A 25,677-nucleotide genomic window follows, 5' to 3' on the forward strand; every position below is an offset into this window, starting at 1 on the left:
ATGAAGAATACTTACATTAGTTTTAAAAGCGTTTATGTTATATTTCACGGCCAAAAGTTTACTTGATTTTGCCAGGGTTAAATGTACTGAATTTTGATATAGCAGCCAAACTGATAAACTGAACGTACGAGTAAAGCTGATCACTACTTATTTTACTAGTATGTCTGTAATTTGCAATAACAACTTGATTATGCGGGAAACAAGACTATGAACTTAAACCTTAAAATGCTATCAATTTTGAACTTTTAATGTGCATTGGTCAATTACCTATCAACATACTTGTACAATTATCTTATGTGCACGCTAAAAGGCTTGGACAAGGTGTAATAACGTTTACATGATTCTACAATATTGCATATTTGACATTGTTAACCGGTATCAATTCATTGTATTTTACTGTTTCAAAAAATTAAAAAGTTTTAACATATATTTAAAAAAAAAACACCTGGGGATTATTATAAATCTGTAAGTTTGGTATTAAAAATAACCATAATGATTTTGGTATGAACTAGTTCTGAAGTTAGCTTGATCAATTTCTGTTTTATTTGGAAATTTAGTACTCGGATGAAAGATACACTACACTTTTGTTGCATCTTTCTTTTGATTAAAACTATTTTATCAAATTCTCAAGCCATAAGCCAGAAGTCGTTAGATAAACAAATAATTAATATGTAAAAAAAATCCGACCACTCTTAAGACCATTGGTTAAAAGAGGAACAACTAATATATGTATCTAAACATTGTGACCTACAAATACAGATGAGTGCAGACAGAACCTTCTAAACGGTGCACGGTCATTTACTATGTATTAGTGTACGGTAGTTTGTACAATATTCTAATTATTAAGTAGATGATAATGTTGCTTTCACTTTGACAATACAAAAATGTAGAGAAGTAGAGAAAACAGTTAAATGGAAAAGAAAGTAGGGGATGTTATGTCGAACCTGTTCTGTATAAAATACATAAACAACCCGAGTTTTTCCTGATGATCTTATTATCTTATCATTTTGTTCGATTTACAAAGAAAAATTTAAATATTTTTTGAAAATAATTATTTATAAATATTTTCTGACTGAATTTCTCGAACTTAAAATACCTGTACATTTACTTATTCGGTTTTATCAACAGCGTAAAAATATACACAGAGAGGATTTGCATCAGTTTTGGGCAAAACAGATGCATTACATGTAAATAGTTATTAACCTATGCAGTCACTACCATATTTTGTCTTTTGCTCACAAATGCTGAAAATCCATGCTTCAGAATATCCATTGTAATTTTGAATTACAGAACAAATATCTATTATCACACATGGGTAGTTGTAACTGTAGCTCCATTCCTTTCAGCGTGTGCCACACCCATTTTTCTCCATCCTGGACGAATTTTGGGGCAACAACTACAGAATGTTTGACGAAAAGTTTCTCTGAATTGTGTGCTCATCGTACAATACAAGACAAAGTTTATCGCGTTGTTACACAAAGCCGTAATGTCAAATAAGTCACCGAGAGGCATATACACACTTTCGTAAAATCTTTCGATATCAACTATGTTGAGAATTGTCATGATACCTTGTGGTAGCTCTGTAATTAGGAACAAAACCACAACTGCTAGTAACATTAACGTAGTGCGGTTGTGTTCATTGTGTTTGTCCGAGTCCTCTTTCTTACCCTTGTTCTTTAAAGCCATTCGTCTTTTATACGCTCGATGCATGGCAATAACAAGCAAGATTGTAAGAAGTGTCAGCATTATACATGGAATTATTTTCATCAAGCTGGCTTGCACAAAAAAGTTTAAAGATTCGTTAAATTGAAAGAAGGCATTTTCTTGTCGGAGTTTCCATTTGTATATTTTTTCTCTTTTATATATCACAGTGCTTGTGTTTGTTGTATTGATGGTTTTCTCGCACACATCCACAAAATCAAAGTCGTTTGCAATAACGTTAGGTATTGTGAATATAATTGTACTGACAATTATCACAACGATGACTTTTTTAGCATGATCCAGTGAACATAACGTGCTACCTCTTGTTGGAAACCATATGTATAAAAATCTAAAAATAGCCAGTGCTATTGTTAGCCATATTGCTATTGTGTGACAACATATGCTGAAGCTGCCATGGAACAAAAGAAAACAAATCCAACCGTAGCCACGGGTAAACAGCGGGGGTAAATCCACATCTTTCAGGATGTAAAAATGCACTGCGAATGGGAAGTAATCAAGCATCGTAAATAAATCCGCTATAGCCAGCCACGTTAAGATGAAATTTGTCGATGAAATCATATTTTTCCTTGTCAATACTATAATGTTTGCCATGTTCGCCATGAAACCAAAAAGACAAACACAAATACTGATGTATCCATGTAGGTAGGCATACGAAACTCCAAATACTTGTAAAGGGGTAAGTGACGAACTATTGACGCTGGTTAAGAATAACGCGTCACCGGGAGTACACGTAACCAGTGACGTATTCATTCTTTCTGTTGAATTTATTGATGACGTCACAATAGAAGTGATGTTTGATATTGTCACAGACATCTTGTCTTTCAGGTTCTGTAGATATCTACATCAATGTCACATGATTACGTCTGCTATCTTGAAATCTGAAAAAAATAAAATAGTGAATTTAAAACAACATGGAAAAAATCTCAAACGACATCTAAAAATCTATATATGGGCGTTTTTCAATAAAAACGTATTTTCTTGTCCCAGCCACTTAAAAAAAATGTGTTTGATCTTTGCAAGTATTGTTTTGTGCAGTCAGTACATTGAATTAGATTTAACATTTTTATGCAAAGAAACAGTTTATTTTTAGAGGGATTGAAAAGATATTGGTCCAAAACAAAACAACCAAAATGGCATGTCCCTAGACTGCCTGTTGAACATTCATACTGTAAAATATCGTAAAAAAAAGAAGAAATCAATGTTTTTTTTTATCTTACATAAGTTCTTTAAATATTCAAAAGTATGTTCAGAGCCAACATATTTTAATAAACAGCTTTCATTATAGGTTTTTTAATTTCAGAAGGTGTGTCCCTCACAAAATGTCCACTACAAAACGAAGTCATTAAAATTTGCCAATTAAACAGTTCTATAAAATCAATGTAATTTTTGTTTGCAAGAGATATAAACATTAGGGTCTTACAAAAGAAGTGATGCTTTTATAACGGCAATTAAATTGTTGGTAAGAAAAATTGAGCACATCAAATGGACCAGAGTGATACCGTATTTTTGATAATGTCCACTACGAAACGGGTCAAATCTGCTTCAGTATCTGGTTTTAAAATTATGAAAAAAATATCAGTGTACAGTTTGATAAATGCTTTGATGAATACAATCAGTCTTGTTACTATTGCAATATAGGAATTGTGGGAAAAAAATAAAACATGCGAATATGTCCCTTACGAAACGGTCCCCTACGAAACAAGTATGGAAGAAAAACGTTTCGTAGTGGACACTACCACTACCATGCAGTCTTATTTTAATCTTTTTTCAATTATATTCGTGCAAAACAAATAACAAGGGTTAGTTTCATGTAATTTTTATTATGTTTTTATTAACATATGATAGGGTTGATGTCAACTACGAAACTTTTTGTCCACTACGAAACGGTTTTGTCCACTACGAAACGCATCAAAATGTTCACTACGTAACATAAGTTGAACCTTCATATGTGAAGTACTGTCTAATCTTTATCGATAAAAATGGTTTTCCAATTCAGAAAAAAATGATATTTTTCTAGTATTTAAAGTAAACAAACTGGAATGTCTATAGGAAACATTTAAAATTGCAAAAAATATGTGTGTTTAGAAGACGTTTCGTAGGGGACAAAAGTCCCCTACGAAACAGTTCACAAATTATGAAAATAATATCATTTTAAAGAATATTTAAGATTGCACTTTTTGTTTACAAACAGGTCTATTATAGAGGTATTCAAAATAACTCTTGGAATTAAATTTTAGACAAGTTTATTTTCCATTTTTTTTTAGGTCTGAAAATAACGCTTTTATTGAAAAACGCGCATATACCTAATATAATTTATGTAGAATTTAACCCTAACAAGGGCAGATAGTAAAAATTCCGTACATGCCTAATATAATTTATGTAGAATTTAACCATAAAAAAGGGTAGATACCTTACATATAACTAATGTAAATTATGTATAATTTAACCCTATAAAGATAATATTCTTCCACACCTAATGTGATTTATGTAGAATTAAACCCAAACAAGGGCAGATAATAAATTCGTACATACCTAATGTAATTCATGTAGAATTTTACCCTAACAAGGGTAGATAATAAATTCATACATACCTAATGAAATCTATGTAGAGTTTTACCCTAACAAGGGTAGGTAATGAATTTATACATACCTAATGTAATTCATGCAGAATTTTACCCTAACAAGGGCAGATAATAAATTCATACATACCTAATGTAATTCATGTAGAATTTTTCCCTAACAAGGGCAGATGTAAATAAGTTTGAAACATTAGTAACTACGTACGATAATAGTTCAGAAAAACACTTTATTCCATGGCGAGTGTTAAACTGTTAATGGAAAGATGGTGTTATTCATGAATCGCATTGCATCTTGGAATGTCACCAATATTTTGTTTATTTCACAAAGAAGGTCAGGTTTACAAGTTTTGTTTATTCTCTTGACATCTAAATGAAGGAGGTATAACACCATTCTATTAACACGTATTGGCGAGACTCAACATTTGAACAGGTGCGAGTGCTAAATCGGATTGTTATTCATAAGTTAAGTCTGACTATAAAATAACTTAATTGATTCTGACAAAAAATGCATATCGTAAAATAATGCAATAACGTAATTTGATTTTTACTGGGAGCTTATAATTCTAGATGATTTATGCGGCAATCTCATGATGATTAGCCAATACCTTGACAGCTGAAATAATGTTGGAATTAATTTATATCAATTGAATGTACTCTTATATGCGACATAATATCAATGGTAATTTAATAACTAAAGAAGTTTGACTTTCATTTCACATATTTAACAAAATCCTTATGACGCTAAATCCAATATTTTATTCTTATTTGCCTCCTGCACTAAAAAGTGTTATGATTATATCAGAAGGTCATTACAGATTATACATACAAATAAGTCAGTTCTGATTTTCCCTCTGAAATTGTCACAATCTTTTTACTATACTAAAGTCACATGTTATCGAGGAAATTGGAAGGTTTATTTGGGTAAACACAATTTTCTATTTTCATTATAAAAGAATGAGACCTTTTCATAGTATCCAGCAATTATCCAAGACAATTTTGACGTTTCTCAATTTCTTTAAAACTCTGCATGTAGGTTTAAATTGATTTAAATTTATCATTAGAATTTCATACAACACGTCAAATGATTAAAAATTGCAATTTTCTTTTTAGTGACATGTATTATTGACATTTTGTCTGTTTCCTTCTATTTAACCAATCACGATCCTTAAATTCGATTTTAGCCATACTCTAAAAATCACTATAGCTCCATTTTTAATGTACCATGTTCTATGTGTTTTATTTCAACTTTATTGTTTGAAGTTTGATTCAATACAAAATAGAAAAAATATACAATTTCTTGAAAGATTGAAAAATAAACTCATTTATAGATACCATGGTTAAAATATTGCACACCAGGACGCGTCTTTCATCTACAAAAGACATAAGTGATGCTCGAATAAAAAAGTAAAAAAAAAAAGTATGAAGTTGCAGAGAATTGAAGACCTAAAATTACGATAGGTTTGTCAACTTCAGCTAAGGTATGTAGTGTAAGCTGCATTATAGATTTACAATACAATAAAACATATCTACAGTCACAAGTCCCTCATCTTCCGGTTCATAAAAAGCATCTTTACCAAACTTTAAGGTATTATTAAGTAGATATAAGAAGGTGTGATATAAGTGCCAATAAGACACATCTCCATCCAAGTCACAATTTGTAAAAGTAAACCCTTATAGGTCATTATACAACCATTACGACAGTGTCCATTCTTTTCCTTTATAGACAAATCTGAGTGTCTACGGAAAACTTAATTATCGATAGTATGGATGAACGAGGGAAAAAACACGCTTTTCATCAAAAGTTACGTTAATTTAAAATTAGAGAAACGGGATAAAAGTCAAATGTTTAATAAATAAAAAAAATGTTTAACAAATTAATGTTGTTTATTTTCATTGTTATCATATTTAAATCAACTATTAACGAAAAATAGTTAGAACACCAATTTACGATAAAATACTCTTAGTGAAACATCAAAGCATATATTCCACTAGTTAATGAAGAAATTACTCAATATAAATGCTGATTGCTTTTTATACCTGATATCTAGGCTGTTATTTATGATGGTAATCTTTAATAAACCACTTTCAACACTGCAGAATTTTCGATTTTATTATTACCTCAAAGACATTTTAATTTGTGTTTTTTTTAAGTGTACAGAGTTCTGTAAGGTATAATGCCTGCACAAGATCCTGATCATTTCCATAATGCCGCCTACACCAACATTTATTTATGATTACTTTTTTAATACCTGTACATGTATACTAATTAAACATGTGCTACAAGAAGACGACGTACAGTATTAGAGTATAAGATAAGATAAGATTTATTTTATTAAAGTGTCACCATCCATTACAATATCAATATATATATATATACACATAAAGTCATAAGAACCTAACATTTAAGTAAAAGGATGCCAGCCGAAAACGACTTATGAGACACTATCATTAAAACAAACATCTAATACATACATAAAAGGACAGCTTTGATACGTTTAAAATGTATTTCGTAAATTAAAAAAAATAAATAACAAAAATAACAAAACATATTTAATTTCTAGATGACATGTTTATACAGTATATACGAACTGTGGATTTCCAACTAACAGAGGAATCAACTTTTCCCCTGTTAAGGTGGCACTGTAGACTTGCTACATGTCCCTTCCTTTTTTCTTTTTTTTTTCAATTTCGCCCCTTTAACAATTTTAATGCTATAACTAAGAGATTACCATTATACTGAGGAAGGCTTTCTCTAAGGACAATCAGTATACTGGCCGTTTTCAGTAACCGATAAGATAAGTAAGAAAGAAATAAAGTAAGGGAATTGTAGCAAGTCTATCTGGCACGGTAGTATTTCATTCCGGAAACTAGGATACTCTTATTTGTACATATAACTTAACGTAGAGCAATGTGTCTGAACAATGTGATCTGATTGGACAAAAAAGTAAAGTACCTACTGAAATACTTTCCCAAGCTGTGGAATGAATCAGGTGTAGAAAGATATGAAATTATTTTTCTTACAGGTGATCATACAAAAGATCTAAAAGCACCAATGGCCTTAGCTCTTATGTTTAAAAAACATCCTTGTACTTGTGTATATGATACAAAATATCTTTACACAAAAATGTTGAAGGATTTATAGATCTATATGCACCATGAAAATATTGAAATGAACAAACAAGTTCAAGCATCATGACTATGGTATTTTAAATTGAAAAGATAGACAATGACGAAGGTAATTTTGTTGGGGCGACTGACATGTCGATGTAAACGGTAAAATTACATTTTGACATACTATATCTTGGTTTAAATATTTATAACATTTGTATATGTTTCCCTGTTTTTGAAGAATCGTAATTTCCGGGTGATCCGATGCCATTCTGGTGTTCTGGTTGGACGATTTAATAAGACTCGTACATATGTATAAACACTTACAAAAGAAAATAATTTTAATATCCTATTCATTTCATTTTCAATCAGAATTTTGGAGAATCTTTCAAAAGCTTCCCTATATTTATACGGTTTTGACATGTTAACAATTAGCAGATGATCTTGACCTGCTTATCTCGTATCCATTGCAATCTTCTATTAATGTTCCAAAATTTACATAAACAAACATGTATTAATTACATGTTATGGAAAGTAGAGATTGAATGACTTTCAGTTGTAATGGTTCCCCATAAATATTCATAAACCAAAACTGCAGTTTCATTACTATATATAATGCTGTGCAAATTTTTCTAGTTGAATGCAGCAATTATTTTCAGAATGAAAATTGCATTCGAAAATCTAATAACGATCCCAAAGTACATCAAAAAACAAATGAAAATGTAATTTTAGAGTGATGTCATTATTCTAAATGCATTTTAATAGTTATTGTTATTGTAAAATCATTTTCTATTCCGGGACATTTGAATTTCAGTGTTTTACTTGACAAATCGAATAAACCGTTAGAATAAACTTGCCATGTATTTTACTCGGAGAATACAATTTAATTAAAACTGATGCTGTTGTATCTTCTCTGCTTTAAATTAATTCAATCTTTCGTTATATAAAAAAAAACCAGCACAGTTTCCGTTTTTTTTTAAAAAAACATTTGCATTTGAAGTTTAAGGATTTAATTTATGTTCCCGTATGTTGTTTCAGTGCTACACATTTGAAATTTTATAGAAAATTCCCAGCACATCCTATTGTACTCTTGTATTTGATTTAATTCGATACTCAATCGAAAGAGTATAACTGAATGCAGGACTACATTTGATTGCTTTAAAACAACTTTTAATGAATATTTATTACTTCAAAACTACCAATATTTACTTATTCAACTACATCTTCTAGGGTGTGGTCAACTTGAGTGACTCAGCATGCATGATGTAGGTCGTTAAAGACTCAGTTTGAAAACAATAAAAGCTATATACCACAACATATGAATGATGAATGTTTTCGACTTTTAAAACGGTCGAATCTCCCTTTGATAAAACTTAAATAGGGACTTTCCGTTTTGGATTTTCCTCGGATTTCAGTATTTTTGTGATTTTACTTTTCGTCTCTCTATAAAATTGGTAGGAGGAAAACCCTGATGTAAATTCTGTGGATTTTCTGAATATTGGTTTGATTTGCCACAAAATCCCAAATTTGCATTAAATTCAAAGAAACACTAGATATTATTGCTGTGAACAAAGTTTCCTTTTTGCACATGATCAAATTTGCACACCTCCTTTATTCAAATATCATTGCTGTTATGATGTTTCATTTACGTGGTAATAACTACTACTTGATCATGGAATAGAATCATCCAGGAATTAATCGTTGTATGCTATAGTATTATGCCCCTTTTTGAGCCTTACTGACCCTAATGATTACCATTGTAGATAGACAAAACGAAAGATTTATTTTTCAATAAGTTTTAACAATAAACATTAATAGCATTGGTCTCGTCTTAAATAGAGTATCATGTATGTACAACACAAATACGAGATACACGTGCATTCTCAACATTATATATACCACGCTATAAGTAGATACAATTTACATTTTCTGAAATCTGTCGCGAATAAAACCTTTCATTTTTGTGGTTGGAAGATTACAATCATTCAAAGAACAATCGGAGTTAAACATTATTCTCAATTACATAGACTTACATGCTAGCTTTACCAAAACTCCAAGGTATCAAAGTGCAATAAAAAATTAAAAGTCAATTGTTCATAAACAATTGATAGGTCTTTCCTTTTTTCTTTTATTAATTGCCTTCTTAGTTAAAAAATATATGGTTTCTAAGGACTTTTATGTTCATAACAAGTGGTTGCTAAGGACAAAAATCATTCATAAGGATAAACATATTACTGTTAGTATTAAAAATGTCATATGTACTATTCATAGTATTTAAAGTTAAAAAAATAAGTGATTGTTAAGGACTTATATGTCGTTGCTAGGGACAAAAATGTCATTTCCAGTATTAAAAATTTCATATTTATATTATCCATAGCCTTCTAAGTTCAAACATATATGGTTGCTAAGATGTTTCATGTCGTTGCTAGGGACTTGACCTCTGACCTTGACCTAACTTTGTAGATCTTATTATGCTGATCATTATTGCAATTCAAAGTTTCTTTCTATCTCTAACCACTTTTGGGTTATAAGCAAACAATCATCATTTCGGACCCCAAAACAGTTTTGGTGCCCTAGATCCATAACAGTTGGTCCAATGATTTTAAACCCAACATAACAAATGTAGATCTCAACAAGACACACATTTCCTCCGTTACATTTTATCAGCTATCTTTTACGGTTATTTAGGAAATCCGATAACAAGCTAAGGTCAAAATCTAGGTCATGACCTTGACCTTTGACCTTAGGTCAATTTTCATGTCCATGTCAATTAATGATCATTGGTGATGATCCTAGGTGGCTACAATTTACAGTTTCTGAGTTTCAGTGGCCAACCGAAATTTGTTAATTTTCAAAGGGGCATAACCCTACCAATGAGTCGTTGAATCTTTTCAATTCAAATGTAGCGAAGCACAAGGGTCTGTTCCTGAACAAATTCCACCCTTTGTTTTTTTTCTACCTATTATGGTTATGGAGTTAGAATGATAACAAGGTTTTTGGTGTTCGGGGAGATAACTCCTATAAAGGAAATGTTACGGGGTCGTGCCCTCACCACAAGATAGCTTTTGGTCAACCGATACTAAATACCTAATATCATTTCAACATGTCGCGTACTTTTTTTGGGAAATTTCGTTAAAGTTTGGCGGAAAGAATAATAATAATAATTAAACTGTCAATTGTTCTTGAACAATTGAGAGGTCTTTCCTTTTGTAATATAAAATACATGTTCCAATAGAAGTAGAATGTATTGTCAAACGCCCCTCTTTTGATCCGCCACTGAGATCTGTACTTTATGCAGCTTGTGTTTTTGTAGTATATGAGATTTCGTACATGATCCGAGTTGTCTTTTTAAATGGTCCGAGTTGTTTTAGAATTGGTCCGAGTGTTCGTGGTCCGACTTGAATATGGTCCGAGATGGGATGATTATCTATCCCAGAGTTCTGCGTAGAACTTCCTTTCTGAAACGCCATTGTAAGTGGGAACCCTGCACATTTTTTTCTTGGACTTATTCAAGTAAAACCTCCCCTTGTGATTTGTTAAATGTGCTTGAAACAAAGCAAATAAATTATTCCTAAAGGCCATTGATATATTATCATAAATTAGTGAACAGTGTATGTAATATAAAAGAAAGGATGTGGGGTATCTATCCATGACACAAAAAAATATCATGATTCATGCATATCAAACACACAAAAAGCAAAGGAACAGTGCTTTTATTGCTGTTCTTCATCTCAAAGTCATAGTGAGGTCTTCAACAAGGAATAAAATCTCTCGCTCCGCTGCAAGTTTAAGACGGCCCCTAGCATCCGTTTGAGCGGAATTCTTTGCAAAACTGAGGATCATAACAACTGTGATTTGAAGAACAAATTAATAAAGAAAATCAAACAATAACTGTCATAAATTATTTAATTTATTTCGCCAGCCAATCACAATCAGGCGTGCAAAAACAAGGATCTGGGGTTTCACTGTTTTTGTTATATTTAATGTTTTATTTGTTATTCTCGTTGGGTTTTGTCTGATGCTTGGTCCATTTCTGTGTGTGTTACATTTCAGTGTTGTGTCGTTCTCCTCTTATATTTAATGCGTTTCCCTTGGTTTTAGTTTGTTACCCCAATTTTGTTTTTTGTCCATGGATTTATGCTTTTTGAACAGCGGTATACTGCTGTTGCCTTTATTTGTCCCCATGCGACACATTGCAGTGGACAGAGAAAAACCAGGTGACTGTCTGGTATTGTTAGCGCTCTCACATATGAAGTTTTTCAAGAAATTTATATAAAAAAACAAATATGTAACACGGCAACAAACGACAGCAACTGAATTACAGGTTCCTGACTTGGGACAGGCACATACAGAATGTGGCAGAGTTAAACTAGCCGACCCTCCCCTAACCTACAGTAACAGTACAAATATTAGAACAAACTATAAAAATCAGTTGAAAAGGCTTAACTCGTCTGATCGATACACATAGAAATAAATCTAACAAAAACACGGGTACTTGTACATGTAAACAACAAAAAGACACTAAGTACAGATCTGTGAGTACTCGCAGTTACTGACAGCTAGATCAAAGCCAATAACAACTAATAAAAAAAATCATGCATCTTAAACTTAATTATCAATCAGTACACATCCAACATTCAATGGATTTAGTGTAAAAGCGTCATTAACAGTCAGAAAAAACAAGCTTGGGGTGATTTGTTTACATTTTTGACATGACAGGAAATAAAAATATAAAGACTTAATTTTATACATTCAACCTTTACTTTTGTTTTTCATGAAAAATACATTCTAATTCTTATATTTTATCACATATAACACTCCTGTCAACCAAAAACCCTTTACAACTTTGAATAAAAAGAAACTATTGAGGTCAATGATACACAATGATACAGCTACAGACACTAAGCAGTAAATGCATGAAAAAAGATGATAAATACTTGAGCAATATTGAACAACATTTTAAACAAATCTGTTTGTTGTTTAATTTAAAAGTACCGGTCAAGGAAAACAAATTTATTTATTAATAGATATGTCTGGTTCTTTTTTCATGTACTGATAGACCAAAAATAGACGGAATGTTATTTATAAACTTTATTGAAAGAATAAAATCAATAATGTATAAAACAAATATATTTTATTGAATTCAACACTGCAAATCTGGATCATAGCTTTTCATGTTTTTAGCTCACCTGGCCCGAAGGGCTGGGCCAAGTGAGCTTTTTCAATCACTTGGCGTTTGTCGTCTTTAACGTTTACAAAAATCTTCTCCTCTGAAACTACTGGGTCAGATTTAACTAAACATGGCCAAAATCATCATTAGGGTATTTAGTTTGATAATAGTGTCTGGTGACCCGGCCAACCAACCAAGATGGCCGTCAGGGCTAAAAATAGAACATAGGGGTAAAATGCAGTTTTTGGCTTATAACTCAAAAACCAAAGCATTTAGAGCAAATCTGATTGGGTTTATATCAGGTCAAGATCTATCTGCTCTGAAAGTTTCAGATGAATTGGACAACTGGTTGTTAGAGTGCTGCCCCTGAATTGGTATTTTTAAGGAAATTTTGCTGTTTTTGGTTATTATCTTGAATGTTATTATAGATAGAGATAAACTGTAAACAGCAAAAATGTTCATCAAAGTAAGATCTGAAAATAATTCAACAGAACCAAAATGGTCTGTTGACCCCTTAAGGAGTTATTGCCCTTTATAGTCCATTTTTAACCATTTTTCGTAAACCTTAGTTATCTTTTTACAAAAATTTTCTCCTCTGAAACTACTGGGCCAAATAAAATAAAACTTGGCCAAAATCATCATTGGGGTATCTAGTTTTAAAATTGTGTGCGGTGACCTGGCCAACCAACCAAGATGGCCGCCATGTCTAAAAATAGAACAAAAGGGTGAAATGCAGTTTTTGGCTTATAATTCAAAAACCAAATCATTTAGAGCAAATCTGATTGGGGTTAATATTGTTAATCAGGTCAAGATCTACCTGCTCTGAAATTTTCAGATGAATTGGACAACGGGTTGTTAGAGTGCTGCCCCTGAATTAGTAATTTTAAGGAAATTTTGCCGTTTTTTTGTTATTTACTTGAATATTAATACAGATAGCGATAAACTGTAAACAGCAATAATTTACAGCAAAGTAAGACCTAAAAATAAGTCTAACATGACCAAAATGGTCAATTGACCCCCTAAGGAGTTATTGGCCTTTATAGTAAATTTTTAACAATTTTTATAAAATTTGTCATTTTCGACTGAAACTAATGGGCCAATCATTATAAATAGGGATAATTGTATGCAGCAAGAATGTTCAGTAAAGTAAGATCTACAAACATATCACCATCACCAAAACACAATTTTGTCATGAATCCATCTGTGTCCTTTGTTAAATATTCACATACCAATAGACCAAGGTGAGCGACACAGGCTCTTTAGAGCCTCTAGTTTACAGGAATGTCCTGTACTCCCATAGTTTTCAGATTTTGTATATAAGCATAAGCCCCTTAATTAATTAAGACACGATAGAGAGGAACAGTATATAGAACAGTATATAGCAAAATGTTCAGCAAAATAAGATCTACAAATAAGTCGACATGATTTCATCTAACCATGACCTCATTTTCAAGGTTCGTTGGTCAATGTAAATTTTTCGTGTTTTGGTCTGTTTTTGTAATACTATAAGCAATAGGTCAACTATATTTGGTGTATGGACTAATTGTGAGGTGTACATGTCTCTTTGGCAGGTGTCATTTGTCCTTGACCTCATTTCCATGGTTCATTGGTCAATGCTTAGTTTTTGTGTTTTGGTCTGTTTTTCTAATACTATAAGCAAATGGTGAACTATATTTGGTGTATGGAATGATTGTAAGCTGTACATGTCTTTCTGGCAAGTGTCATTTGTCCTTGACCTCATTTTCATGGTTAATTGGTCAATATTAAGTTTTTATGGTTTGGTCTTTTTTTTTCTTGTATACTATAAGCAATAGATCAACTATGTTTGGTGTATGGAATGATTGTAAGGTGTACATGTCTGTCTGGCAGGGTTCATTTAATTTTGACCTCATTTTCATGGATCATTGATAATTTTAAGTTTATGTGATACTAGTATTAAAACTTTTCTTTAGGACTATCAACATAAAACCAATCATGGTTAGTAAAGCAGGCGAAAAATTTTAGCTTTTTTTCTCTTATTTCTATTATTTTGCCAATTATTATGAAAGCTTGAATAGATACATGTAAGTATAAACTGGAAACATGGGAAACAGTAAAAATGATCATCAATACAAAATCTACATAAAGTCCACTAAATAAGATTTACAAATAACACGAACAAGGAAACATAAATGATTACAATCACAGAAAAATAAATATCAAATAGCGTATTTTTACAAGGTGAGTGATACAGACTCTCAAAAGTCTGTTGTTTATTAACTTGTTGATTTTCTATTTTGACAGAAAATGGGTCGTAAAAGAAAGAGTAAAGCTACTGTAGCTAGAGAGCAGAAGGAGAGAATGAGAAGTAGACGACAAAGCAGTGTTGCCTCTATAGAGTTGGCACCTCTAGGTGAGGAAGAACTCTTAGCCAGAAGGTTGGCTTCTCCTTGTGAGAAAAATCCTTCAAATGCCCAGAGGTTAGAACCTCCTCTGGGAAGCCTGTCTATCCAAAGCATGGATATGCCACTGAGCTCTGACTCCCCACCGTGGGTTTGTACTCCACCGAGAGTACCCTCACCAAAGCTTGGTGTTGCAGGACAGACGAAACTGGTGGTAGAAACATCATTAGATGTCACCAGTATAATTGAAACAAAGCAAAAGGTTCAAGAATACAATACTGAAACAATACTAAGAATAAACAGTACTGAACCAAATACTAGATTATACAATACTGAGTCAAATACTACAATATACAATACTGAATCAAACACTAGAATATACAATACTGAATCAATACTAGAAATCAATACTGAAGAATGCAATACTGAATCTAAACAAGAAATTAACAATGAACTAATGCAAGAAATGCAAACTGAACCTATACCAGAAGTAAAAACTAAACCCAAATCTGTGTACAGAACACAAGAATCAAAAGACATAAACATATCGACATTACAAACAGATCAGTCAGATTGCGAGATCGAATCGAAAATAAGGCTAACATTAGAATTTGATGAACCACCAAAAACAAAAAAAGCAAAGTTAGAATCTGTATGTAGTTCAGGCTTTAAAATGTTGCCTCATAATGTTCATTTAAACATAGCTTCAGGGAGTGAAGAAAGCAATAGTATCAAGTCAGTAAAAGTGAATGGTTGTTCAAAAAATAATATAAATTTTATAGGTGGCAAAGTTGATATTAGAAACAATAAACATTCCTCTGATTCTTCTCATTATAGCAAAATAAGATCAAGAAAGCTAATTCAGGGGAAAACAGAAAATGAAGAAACTGACCTTAATTTAAGAGATCAAGAAGAAACTAGAAATGAGGTAAGGAATTTAGAAAATACATATTCAGTTAATCAACCATTTATGATGCAAGGTAGTTTCCATCAAGGTGATGACAGGTTCAGAAACAATAGTGGTAAACAATGTGTAGCAAATTCATTAACAGCCATAGCTTACAGCAAACTCAGTTTGATTGATAATTGGAATATGACTTTCTTGGACAAAATCTTGATAGAAGGGAATATTTTGTATACTTGGATTCATGGTGATAATGAAGAATTGTTAGTAACAGAATTGCCGAAAATGGTGGAAATAAGAGATATGATTGTTAAGTGTAACAGAAAAGAGTCGATATTTGCTTTAATAGATAATAATGGTAAAATTGAATTTAATGTTCTTTCTTTGGATCATGCTCTTCAAGAGGCTCTTATTGATTCAGATGGATGTTTTGTTTGTGTAAGGGGTTTTACTAGTGCCATTATTAGGCAAAATGGGAAAATGTATTTATTTGATTCGCATGCTAGAAATTGTTTTGGTTTACAAGACAGCTGTGGTAAAAGCGTTGTTATTCAAATAAATGATGTGAACAGTTTGTACCAACACTTTTACAATTTTGTGCAAGGGGATGTAAATGCAGAATTTGAAGTAACAGGTATCAACATTGAAATTCAAGATGAAGATTCTGTCACTAACAATCTTGACAAATTTATTGGAAATATTAACAATAGAGAGGTTTTAGAGGATGAAAACAACTCGGACGTAGAATTTATTGGTGTCCCAACTCAAACCTGCTATTTATTTAATCCAATTGATTATTGTACAAAAAGAAAACTTTGTAATATTTTAGATATTAAATCGAAATTTGTTTTGAAAATCCCGCTTATGCCAACACACAGTATAGGTACGCCTTTAAAATCAAAACAAATCACTGCAGACGGCAACTGTTTATTCAGAGCTATTTCATATGCAGTATCAAACAGGCAAGAAAACTTTAAACAAATAAGAAATGAATTAGTGCGCCACATCTTGCGTCATTCACATCAGTTTAATTCTTTTCTTGATTCTGAAACAGTCAATGAGTATATGAAACGTACTAATATGATAGAAGACAATGTTTGGGGAACTGAGTTAGAAATTATAGCTGCTGCTGATTTATTAAAAACTGACATTTTTACATATTTAGAAGGTAAATGGATTAAATACTCATCAAAGCAAATCTGTAGCAAGAATAATGTGAATGATCAAGCAATTTATCTTAATAATGTAGGTAATCACTATGAAGTTGTTCTTTCTGTTTTACCTGGTGGTAAAGAAGAGGTAACGTTAAAGAGTAAAGAAAGTGCCAAGAAACGAAATCAATCTGGTATAGAGAAAGACCAAATGAACTTACACTATGAACTATCTCATGAAGGTACAATGAAGAGAAAATATGAACAACATGAGTTGAATATTCCAAAAAAAGTCCTGAAAAGAGAAAAAAATAGTTTTGGTTTAATTGTGGAAGAAAAATATTTGTTGGAAAGGCCAAGAAAAGAACCAGGTGTTTGTAAACCTCCAGAAATAGAAGAAGGTTTTAAAAAATCTGAAAAAGAAAAAATGAAGTATCAGATGGATCCTCAGTTTAGATTCAATAAATTAGAAAAAAAGAAAATGAGGTACAAACAAGATAAGTCATACAAAGAAGGGTTAATTCAAACTGGAAAGGAAAAGTATATGAATGATGCTAAATACAGACAATATATACAACAAGCTTCTAAAGATAAATATATTAGTGATAAAAAATACAGGGAATCAAAGAAAATAGGAAGTATTCAAAAGTATGCAAATGATGAAGAACACAAAAGTGCAGTCAAACAGGCAAGCATACAGAAATATGCTGATGATGATGAATTCAAAGGTGAAGTCAAACAGGCAAGCATACAGAAATATGCTGATGATGATGATTTCAAAAGAAAAGTCAAACAGGCAAGCATACAGAAATATGCTGATGATGATGATTTCAAAAGAAAAGTCAAACAGGCAAGCATACAGAAATATGCTGATGATGATGAATTCAAAAGTGAAGTCAAACAGGCAAGCATACAGAAATATGCTGATGATGATGATTTCAAAAGAAAAGTCAAACAGGCAAGCATACAGAAATATGCTGATGATGATGAATTCAAAAGTGAAGTTAAACAGGCAAGCATACAGAAATATGCTGATGATGATGATTTCAAAAGAAAAGTCAAACAGGCAAGCATACAGAAATATGCTGATGATGATGAATTCAACAGTGCAGTCAAACAGGCAAGCATACAGAAATATGCTGATGATGATGAATTCAAAAGTGAAGTTAAACAGGCAAGCATACAGAAATATGCTGATGATGATGATTTCAAAAGAAAAGTTAAACAGGCAAGCATACAGAAATATGCTGATGATGATGATTTCAAAAGAAAAGTCAAACAGGCAAGCATACAGAAATATGCTGATGATGATGATTTCAAAAGAAAAGTTAAACAGGCAAGCATACAGAAATATGCTGATGATGATGAATTCAAAAGTAAAGTCAAACAAGCAAGCATACAAAAATATGCTGATGATGATGATGATTTCAAAATTAAATTGAAAGATCAGTTGTTGACAAGAAGACAGAATGCCAAAGAAGAAAGTAAAGACATTATAAAAGTTATTGAAAATTTTAGGGAAAATGTAAGTAAGGGTCCAGAATTTGTTTGTGCTTGCTGCTTTAGACTTTGTTTTGAAAATCAAGTTGTTCAATGTAAAAGAGAATTGTATAAACCAGGTTCTGCTAAAGCTATAGCGGACACATGCATTTCTGAGAAGTATTTACATATATGTTCAAATGAATGCAGAGATGAATGTTTATTTAAGCAAACAAACAGAGTTACACTTTGGATTTGTTACACATGCCATAGAAAGATTCTTAAAGGAAAAATACCTGCTGAATCTTTTGCTAACAACTTGGCTTTAGAAGATATTCCATTAGAACTTAACAGATTAAATCAACTAGAACAACACCTTATTTCATTAAATATACCTTTCATGAAAATTGTTGCTTTACCTAAGGGTGGACAAAAAGCTGTGCATGGTCCATGTGTTTGTGTACCATCAGATATTTCAAAGGTCACAACAACTTTGCCTAGATCAGAAGATGATAATTGTTTAGTGAAAGTTAAACTCAAAAGAAAATTACAGTACAAAGGTTATGAGGAATATCAGTTTGTGGACACTAAACATTTGGAAGAAGCCTTGTCCTTTTTAAAAGAAAAGAATGATTGGTATTCAAATGTTGAAATAGATGGAGAGTGGTTGAATCCAATTCCAACATCAGAGATTAAATGTGGTGCTGATAAAAAAGATAATGAAAGTAATACAAGAACTGACAGAGTAATAAAGGATAACTTGGAGGACAAAACAGGCAAAAAAGAACAGGAAGATGCAGTTGATTCATATTTAGATGATAGTTTACAGGGTGTACAGTTTGACACATGCTTACAGCCTGCTGACATTGCACAGGAAGCATTGGATTTATTGTTTGATCAAGAGTTTAATATATCCCCTGCAGAAGGAAATAATCCAGTCAGTTTACTGAAAGAAAAGGGCATTGAAGCAAAAACCTTTCCAGTGCATTACCCTACAGGTAAAAACACTTGGAATGAGGACAGAGAAGAAAAATTATCTTTATTAAGGTATTTTAATTTGAGATTAATGAGTGTCGAAAATAGGTTTGCTAGAGATACTTCCTACATATTCTTTTGCCAGTATATGTCTGAACTAGATAGGGTCATGTCAAATGTACAGATATCGTTACGGAAAGGGTCAGTATTTTCAGATGGACAGAAAGTAACAAGTAAAATGCTGTGCAATAAGGAGTCTTTAAATGGATTATTTAGAAAAGATGAAGCTATCAAGTTCATGAAACCTGTCCGAGGAACACCACCATATTGGCAATCTATTCAGAAGGACATTTTTTGTATGATTAGACAGTTAGGTATACCCACATTCTTTGCCTCATTCTCATCCGCAGATTTTAGATGGAAAGAAATTGTAGAAACCATATTGAAGCAGCAAGGAGATATTCGTAATGTTGACGATCTTAGTTGGGATGAAAAATGTAAAGTCCTTTGTAGTAACCCTGCTACAGCAGCAAGAATGTTTGATCACAGGTTTCACAAATTTCTTAAAGATGTGATAATGTCAGATGCTGAACCAATTGGTCATGTGATTGACTACTTTTATAGAGTTGAATTTCAACAGAGAGGTTCCCCACATACTCATTGTGTATTTTGGGTAGAAGATGCCCCCAAATTTGGAGTAGACAATGATGATACTGTTACAAAGTTCATTGATAAGTATATCTCTTGCAAATTACCGTTGGAAAATGATGACCCAGAGCTTACTGACATTGTTAAAACCGTTCAACAGCATAGCAAAAACCACTCAAAAAGTTGTAGGAAAAAAGGAACAGAGTGTCGGTTCAATTTCCCAAGACCACCATCTGAAAAAACATTTATATCCCGTCCAATTGAAGACAATGAGGAGGATAAGGAACATGATAAAGATGCTGATGATGGTAATAAGTCTGAATCTGAAAGCAGTAAACCATGTGAAAAGACATTTATACCATGTCCAATGAAACCTGATGATCATCATCATCATGATAAACATACTGATGGTGATATTAATGAGAAATCAGAATCTAAGGGCAGTATCTTAAAAGCAAAACAGATGTTAGCATGTTTATGGGATGTAATTAAAGAGTGTGAGGATAAAAGTTTGACTACCGGTGAATTATTTTTGAAAGCAGGAATGTCTCAGGAAGATTTTCAAGAATGTTTTAGATGGATAACATACAGAAATACTGTTGTGTTAAAGAGAAATAAAGATGAGTTGTTTATTAATCAGTACAACCCTCATCTGCTGAAATCATGGAATGCAAATATGGATATTCAGTACATATTGGATGCCTACTCGTGTGTGGTTTACATTATAAGCTATATAAGCAAATCAGAACGTGAACTTGGCTTGTTACTGCAGCAGACAAAAATTGAGGCAGCGGATGGAAATTTGGATGCACAGCAGACTATGAAAAAAGTAGGCACAGCATACTTTCACTTTCGAGAACTAAGTACACAAGAAGCTGTTTTCAGAGTCATAGGTTTACGTTTAAAAGAATGTTCTAGAAAAGTGCAATTCATTCCAGTAGGAGAAAATCCATGCAGAATAAGTAGACCCCTCAAAGAACTGCAACAAAAATCAAAAACATTAAAGATGAAGAAGTCTATAGATGAAAGCAGTGATGATGATGGTGATAGTGATGATATTTGGCTGAAAAGTATTACTGATAGGTATACAAATAGACCTGATCTAGAACGCTTTGATCAGATGTGTTTAGCAACATTTTGTTCTGAATTTTCAGTGTTAGCAGAGACACAGATACCAAATAAAATTAATGAGGACACCACATTCAAACTTAAGAATGATATGGGGTATATCAGAAAAAGGACAAGGACTTCTGATGCTGTTATAAAATATGCAAGATTTTCTGTAGAAACAGCTCCTGAACAATACTACCAAAGTATATTACAGTTGTTTTTGCCATACAGATTAAATGAGCAATTAAAACCACCACAGTTTTTATCATATGAGGATTTTTACAACTCTGGATTTATAAAGTACAGTCAGATGGAAGATCTCTGTTCAGTTCAAAATAAAGTCAACTTTAACATGTCAAAATTTGTGAAGAAAGACAAGGAGCTAGAGATTGCAGAGAAACAATTGGAAGAAAGAGGATATCAAGAGGATGCATGGGCACAACTATGTCCAGAAACAGAGAAAGAAAGACATGAATGTAATGAAGTTGGTGAAAACACAACCACTCAAGAGGTAGAAAGTCCTGAATTAGAAATACCAGATTTGAATCAGACTGACAAGCCAACTGAAAATGGAATGGTTCAAAAAACATGTTTTTCAAGGTCTGAAGTTATACCGTTGTTGAGAACTTTGAACGAGAAACAAAAGCGCATATTTTTTAAGATCAGAGAGTGGTGCAATTTTAAAGTGAATGGTAAGAATCCACCGCCATTTCATGTGTTTGTAACTGGTGGTGCCGGAACAGGTAAAAGCCATCTGATTAAATGCTTGTATTATGAGGCCACAAGAATTCTTGCACACTGTTCCCCAAATCCTGATGATTTGACTGTGTTGTTAACTGCACCAACTGGCACAGCAGCTTTTAATATAAATGGATTGACAATTCACAGTTCACTTTCCATTTTTAAAGGTTTATCAGTTGAAAAAGCTATGCTTGGAGAAGATAAGCTGAATAGTTTAAGGTCCAAATTAGAGAATTTACAAATTCTCATCATAGATGAAGTCTCAATGGTCAACAAAAGGTTGTTATTTTTTATTCATCAAAGGTTGCGTCAAATTAAGAAAAGGCCTGAGAAGTATCCTTATGGAGGAGTTTCAGTGATAGCAGTGGGTGATTTCTATCAATTACCACCAGTAAAATCAAAAAGGTCAGATAAACTTTATGTTAATGATCCATCAAATCCTTTGAATTATCTGTGGAATGATCTTTTTTCTGTTGTGGAATTAGATGAAGTCATGAGACAGAGAGAAGATAGTTTGTTTGCCCAGTTGTTGAATAGACTAAGGGTCAAACAGAACAATTATCCACTAAAATCTTCAGATCAAGAAATGTTGAAAGAGTGCATAGATAGTGGACCAGATGAAGCTCTGCACATTTATGCTACAAATAATGAAATTAACATGTACAATAATGAAATGATTATGAAGTTGTCGAGTGAGCCCAAATTAATTGAAGCTCAAGATTTTGAAAAAGATAAGACAACAGGGAAACTTATGAAGAGAAGACAGAATTTTTCAAAAACCAATATTTGTCTTCCAACATCAATCCTGTTAGCAGAAGGAGCTCGTGTGATGATGATAAAAAATGAAGCAGTCAGTGATGGTTTGGTGAATGGTGTTATGGGTACTGTTCTCAGTATTTCAGAATTTTCAAAAGGAGCATTACCGAACAACATATATATTCATTTTGATAATGATAGAGTTGGAAAAAATGCAAAAGTACAGAAGATAATAAATGGAAAAAGATGTGTTGGATTAGAACCATCTACAGAAAATATATCATTTAGTAATGGAACAAGAAAACAGTATCCTCTGCAGCTAGCATGGGCATGTACTGTTCACAAGGTTCAGGGTTTGACAGTGCCACAGGCAGTTGTCTGCTTGAATAAATGTTTTGCCTATGGTCAGGCATATGTTGCATTGAGTAGAGTTACTTCAAAAAATGGGCTGACTATATTACCAATTGATGATAAAACTTTGAACAAAAAAATATACAGTGATCCTGATATAATGGAGGGGATGAAATCCATGGATAATTTTTTGTCTCAAAATGACACCATAGTTTCAAATCATAAAGCAGGTTTGTCAATAGTTTACCACAATATTCAAGGTCTAAAGGCTCACCAAAATGATTTGAAAGCCAATTCAGACTTCCAAAATGCAAATTATATCTGTTTGACTGAAACATGGTTGGAATCTTGTAGTGATGATGTTCACCTTCCTAATTATAAACTTCATCATTTGCCAAGGTCAGCAGCATTTGCATCAAATAATCCTTTGTATGCTTCTTTACAAGAAATGAGTCATGGTGGAGTTGGTGTATATGTTAAGTCAGATTCTGAGTATGAAGAATTTGATACATCTCAAAAAAATCTTGAATGTATAATTTTCAAAGTTCCGAAAATGAATGTTCTAATTGCTACAATATATAGAACTCAAAAATACCAAATTGAACTATTTTTAAGAAATGTTCGTGCTCTTTTGTCAGAATTGACACAGCTTTCAAGCAGTATTATTGTTTTAGGAGACTTTAATCAAGACATAATAAAGGGTGGCAGTTCAATTCAAGATTTTATGGCTTCATTTGGATTTGAACAGTTAGTACAAGAGGCAACAACAGAGGGTGGTACACTGATTGACCATGTTTATATCAAAAGTTGTGTTAAAGTACAAGTAAGTGTTATTCCAACTTATTACAGTTATCATGATGCAATATCTGTCATTTTGGAAATAAACCCTACTTCTTGAAAGCTGTATAGTATTAATAGAAAATGATGAGAGTGCCTTAAACATGTGAAAGGAAAATTCATTTTGTACAAAACGATCAAAAGTTTCCCTACATATTTTTTTTTCAAAATTCTAAGCCGGTACTAACAACCTAGTTTTGTATATATGTTCTTTATGTGTTTAAATTTCAAGTTTACTAATAGTTTCCCTATTTTATTTAGCTAAGTATCAAACTCTAAATTATATTTTAAAGTGGAATTTGTTTCTTAACTGAATATTATAAGAGTTTTATATGTTTACTTTAATTTCAGATCAAATTCTTAGTCGTCAGTAGTAAAGAAGTCAAATCAATTGTCTAACTTTTTGTGCATGCTTTGGTAATTTTAATACAGCACTTGCCAACGGGTTAGATAGTTGATACATATATATCATCAGCTGAGAAATGTCTATTTATGATTAAGAAGTAAAAAGAAATAGGAGATAGAAGATTAAAATACAGCATTATGTAAAGGTAGGTTCGATAGAATAGTATTTACAAAAGATAACTAATGCAAACTGTCTAAGAGCCAGTGTGAGGGATCGACACAATTCCAACTGTCCTGTTGTCTGTTATCATATGTTTGAAAGCGTCATCCGTTGTCTTTCTGTTGTCTGGAAACTTTTTAAATTTCTCCTCTGAAACTGCTAGGGCAATTTAAACAAATCATGGCCTGAGTCATTCTAAGGATGTCGAGTTAAAATGGTATGTTTGTTCAGCTCGCCATCCAATTAACATGCCCCATGTTACTATAAATAGAACATGGGAGGTAAAACACTACTTTTTCTTTCCCAAGATATTACAAGGCTATTGAGACCAAATGTTTGTAAAAAATGATAATTACATAAGCATGATTTGTATTGAACCGTTTGTTAAACATAGGATAAAAAAAACCTGTTTTGCTGATGCACCCTGATGCACCCTGGGATTTGAGGGGGGGGGGGGGGGGGGGGGTATATATCCAAGTCAGGTCACTCTGTTTGACTTTGACCCTAACAAAATTTAAAAGTAAAGCATTGTCTGATTTGTGTACTGTGCATAACTTGTACTGTAGAATGTAGGTTGAATAATCTGGTTGCTGATGCACCATGGGATGGGAGTTGGGGGGGGGGGGGGGGGGGTCCTATATCAAGTCAGGTCACTCTGTTTGACTTTGACCTTTGATCTTTATGCAAGTAAAGTATTGTCTGATTTGTGTACTGTGCATAACTTGTGTACTGACGCAAATAAATAGACAACACTTTGTATGCATAAAGATCATGGTCACTCCGACCTTGACCCTTGATTCCAATGTCATTGTCTCAAAATTGAATTTACTACAGTAAATGGTAACTTATATGAATGTCCTGGGTTTTAGATGTGCGCATTTTCTTTAGGTGTGTGTTATTTATTGGTCAGATGGACTGTATAGTTTTGGTTGAGAATGAAATGTAATAGATATAATATGTGTATACTTTGTAAATGACTGCATAAGAAGAAATGATGTCCTTATATTGAATAGCTCAATTGTTAGAGTTTTAATAGCTTGTATGCCATGTAATGATAATGTATTGAAGGGTTTTTTTTACAGTTAAAAGACAATGCATAGTTTTGTTTTTTCTGGTAAATTTATTTGTACTGTTTATAAAGCTTATTTCCTGTAACCACAAGCATTTATATACCAGTTAACATTTTAAATGTAATTTGCA

At 32.4% G+C, this 25,677-nt stretch overlaps 2 protein-coding genes across 3 annotated transcripts in view; one reads left to right on the forward strand and one right to left on the reverse strand.

The window, feature by feature from the left end:
* Positions 1 to 453: 453 nt before the first annotated feature.
* LOC134715625 (G-protein coupled receptor dmsr-1-like) overlaps positions 454 to 25,677 on the reverse strand; it is a 67,769-nt gene continuing 42,545 nt past the window's right edge. For both annotated transcript variants that reach the window (XM_063577930.1, XM_063577929.1), the window contains exon 2: positions 454 to 2,600. In XM_063577930.1, coding sequence (XP_063434000.1) covers positions 1,306 to 2,535 — 1,230 coding nt within the window. In that variant the 5' untranslated portion in view covers positions 2,536 to 2,600 and the 3' untranslated portion in view covers positions 454 to 1,305. The remainder of the gene's footprint in view (positions 2,601 to 25,677) is intronic.
* On the forward strand, positions 14,863 to 23,973 carry LOC134716692 (uncharacterized). The gene is made up of 2 exons (XM_063579698.1): positions 14,863 to 14,971; positions 15,798 to 23,973. Exon 2 carries the CDS (start codon positions 15,931 to 15,933, stop codon positions 23,971 to 23,973), a length of 8,043 nt encoding a protein of 2,680 aa, XP_063435768.1. The 5' UTR covers positions 14,863 to 14,971; positions 15,798 to 15,930.

Source organism: Mytilus trossulus, chromosome 4 (assembly GCF_036588685.1).
Source record: "Mytilus trossulus isolate FHL-02 chromosome 4, PNRI_Mtr1.1.1.hap1, whole genome shotgun sequence".
In the NCBI taxonomy this organism is placed as follows: domain Eukaryota; kingdom Metazoa; phylum Mollusca; class Bivalvia; order Mytilida; family Mytilidae; genus Mytilus; species Mytilus trossulus.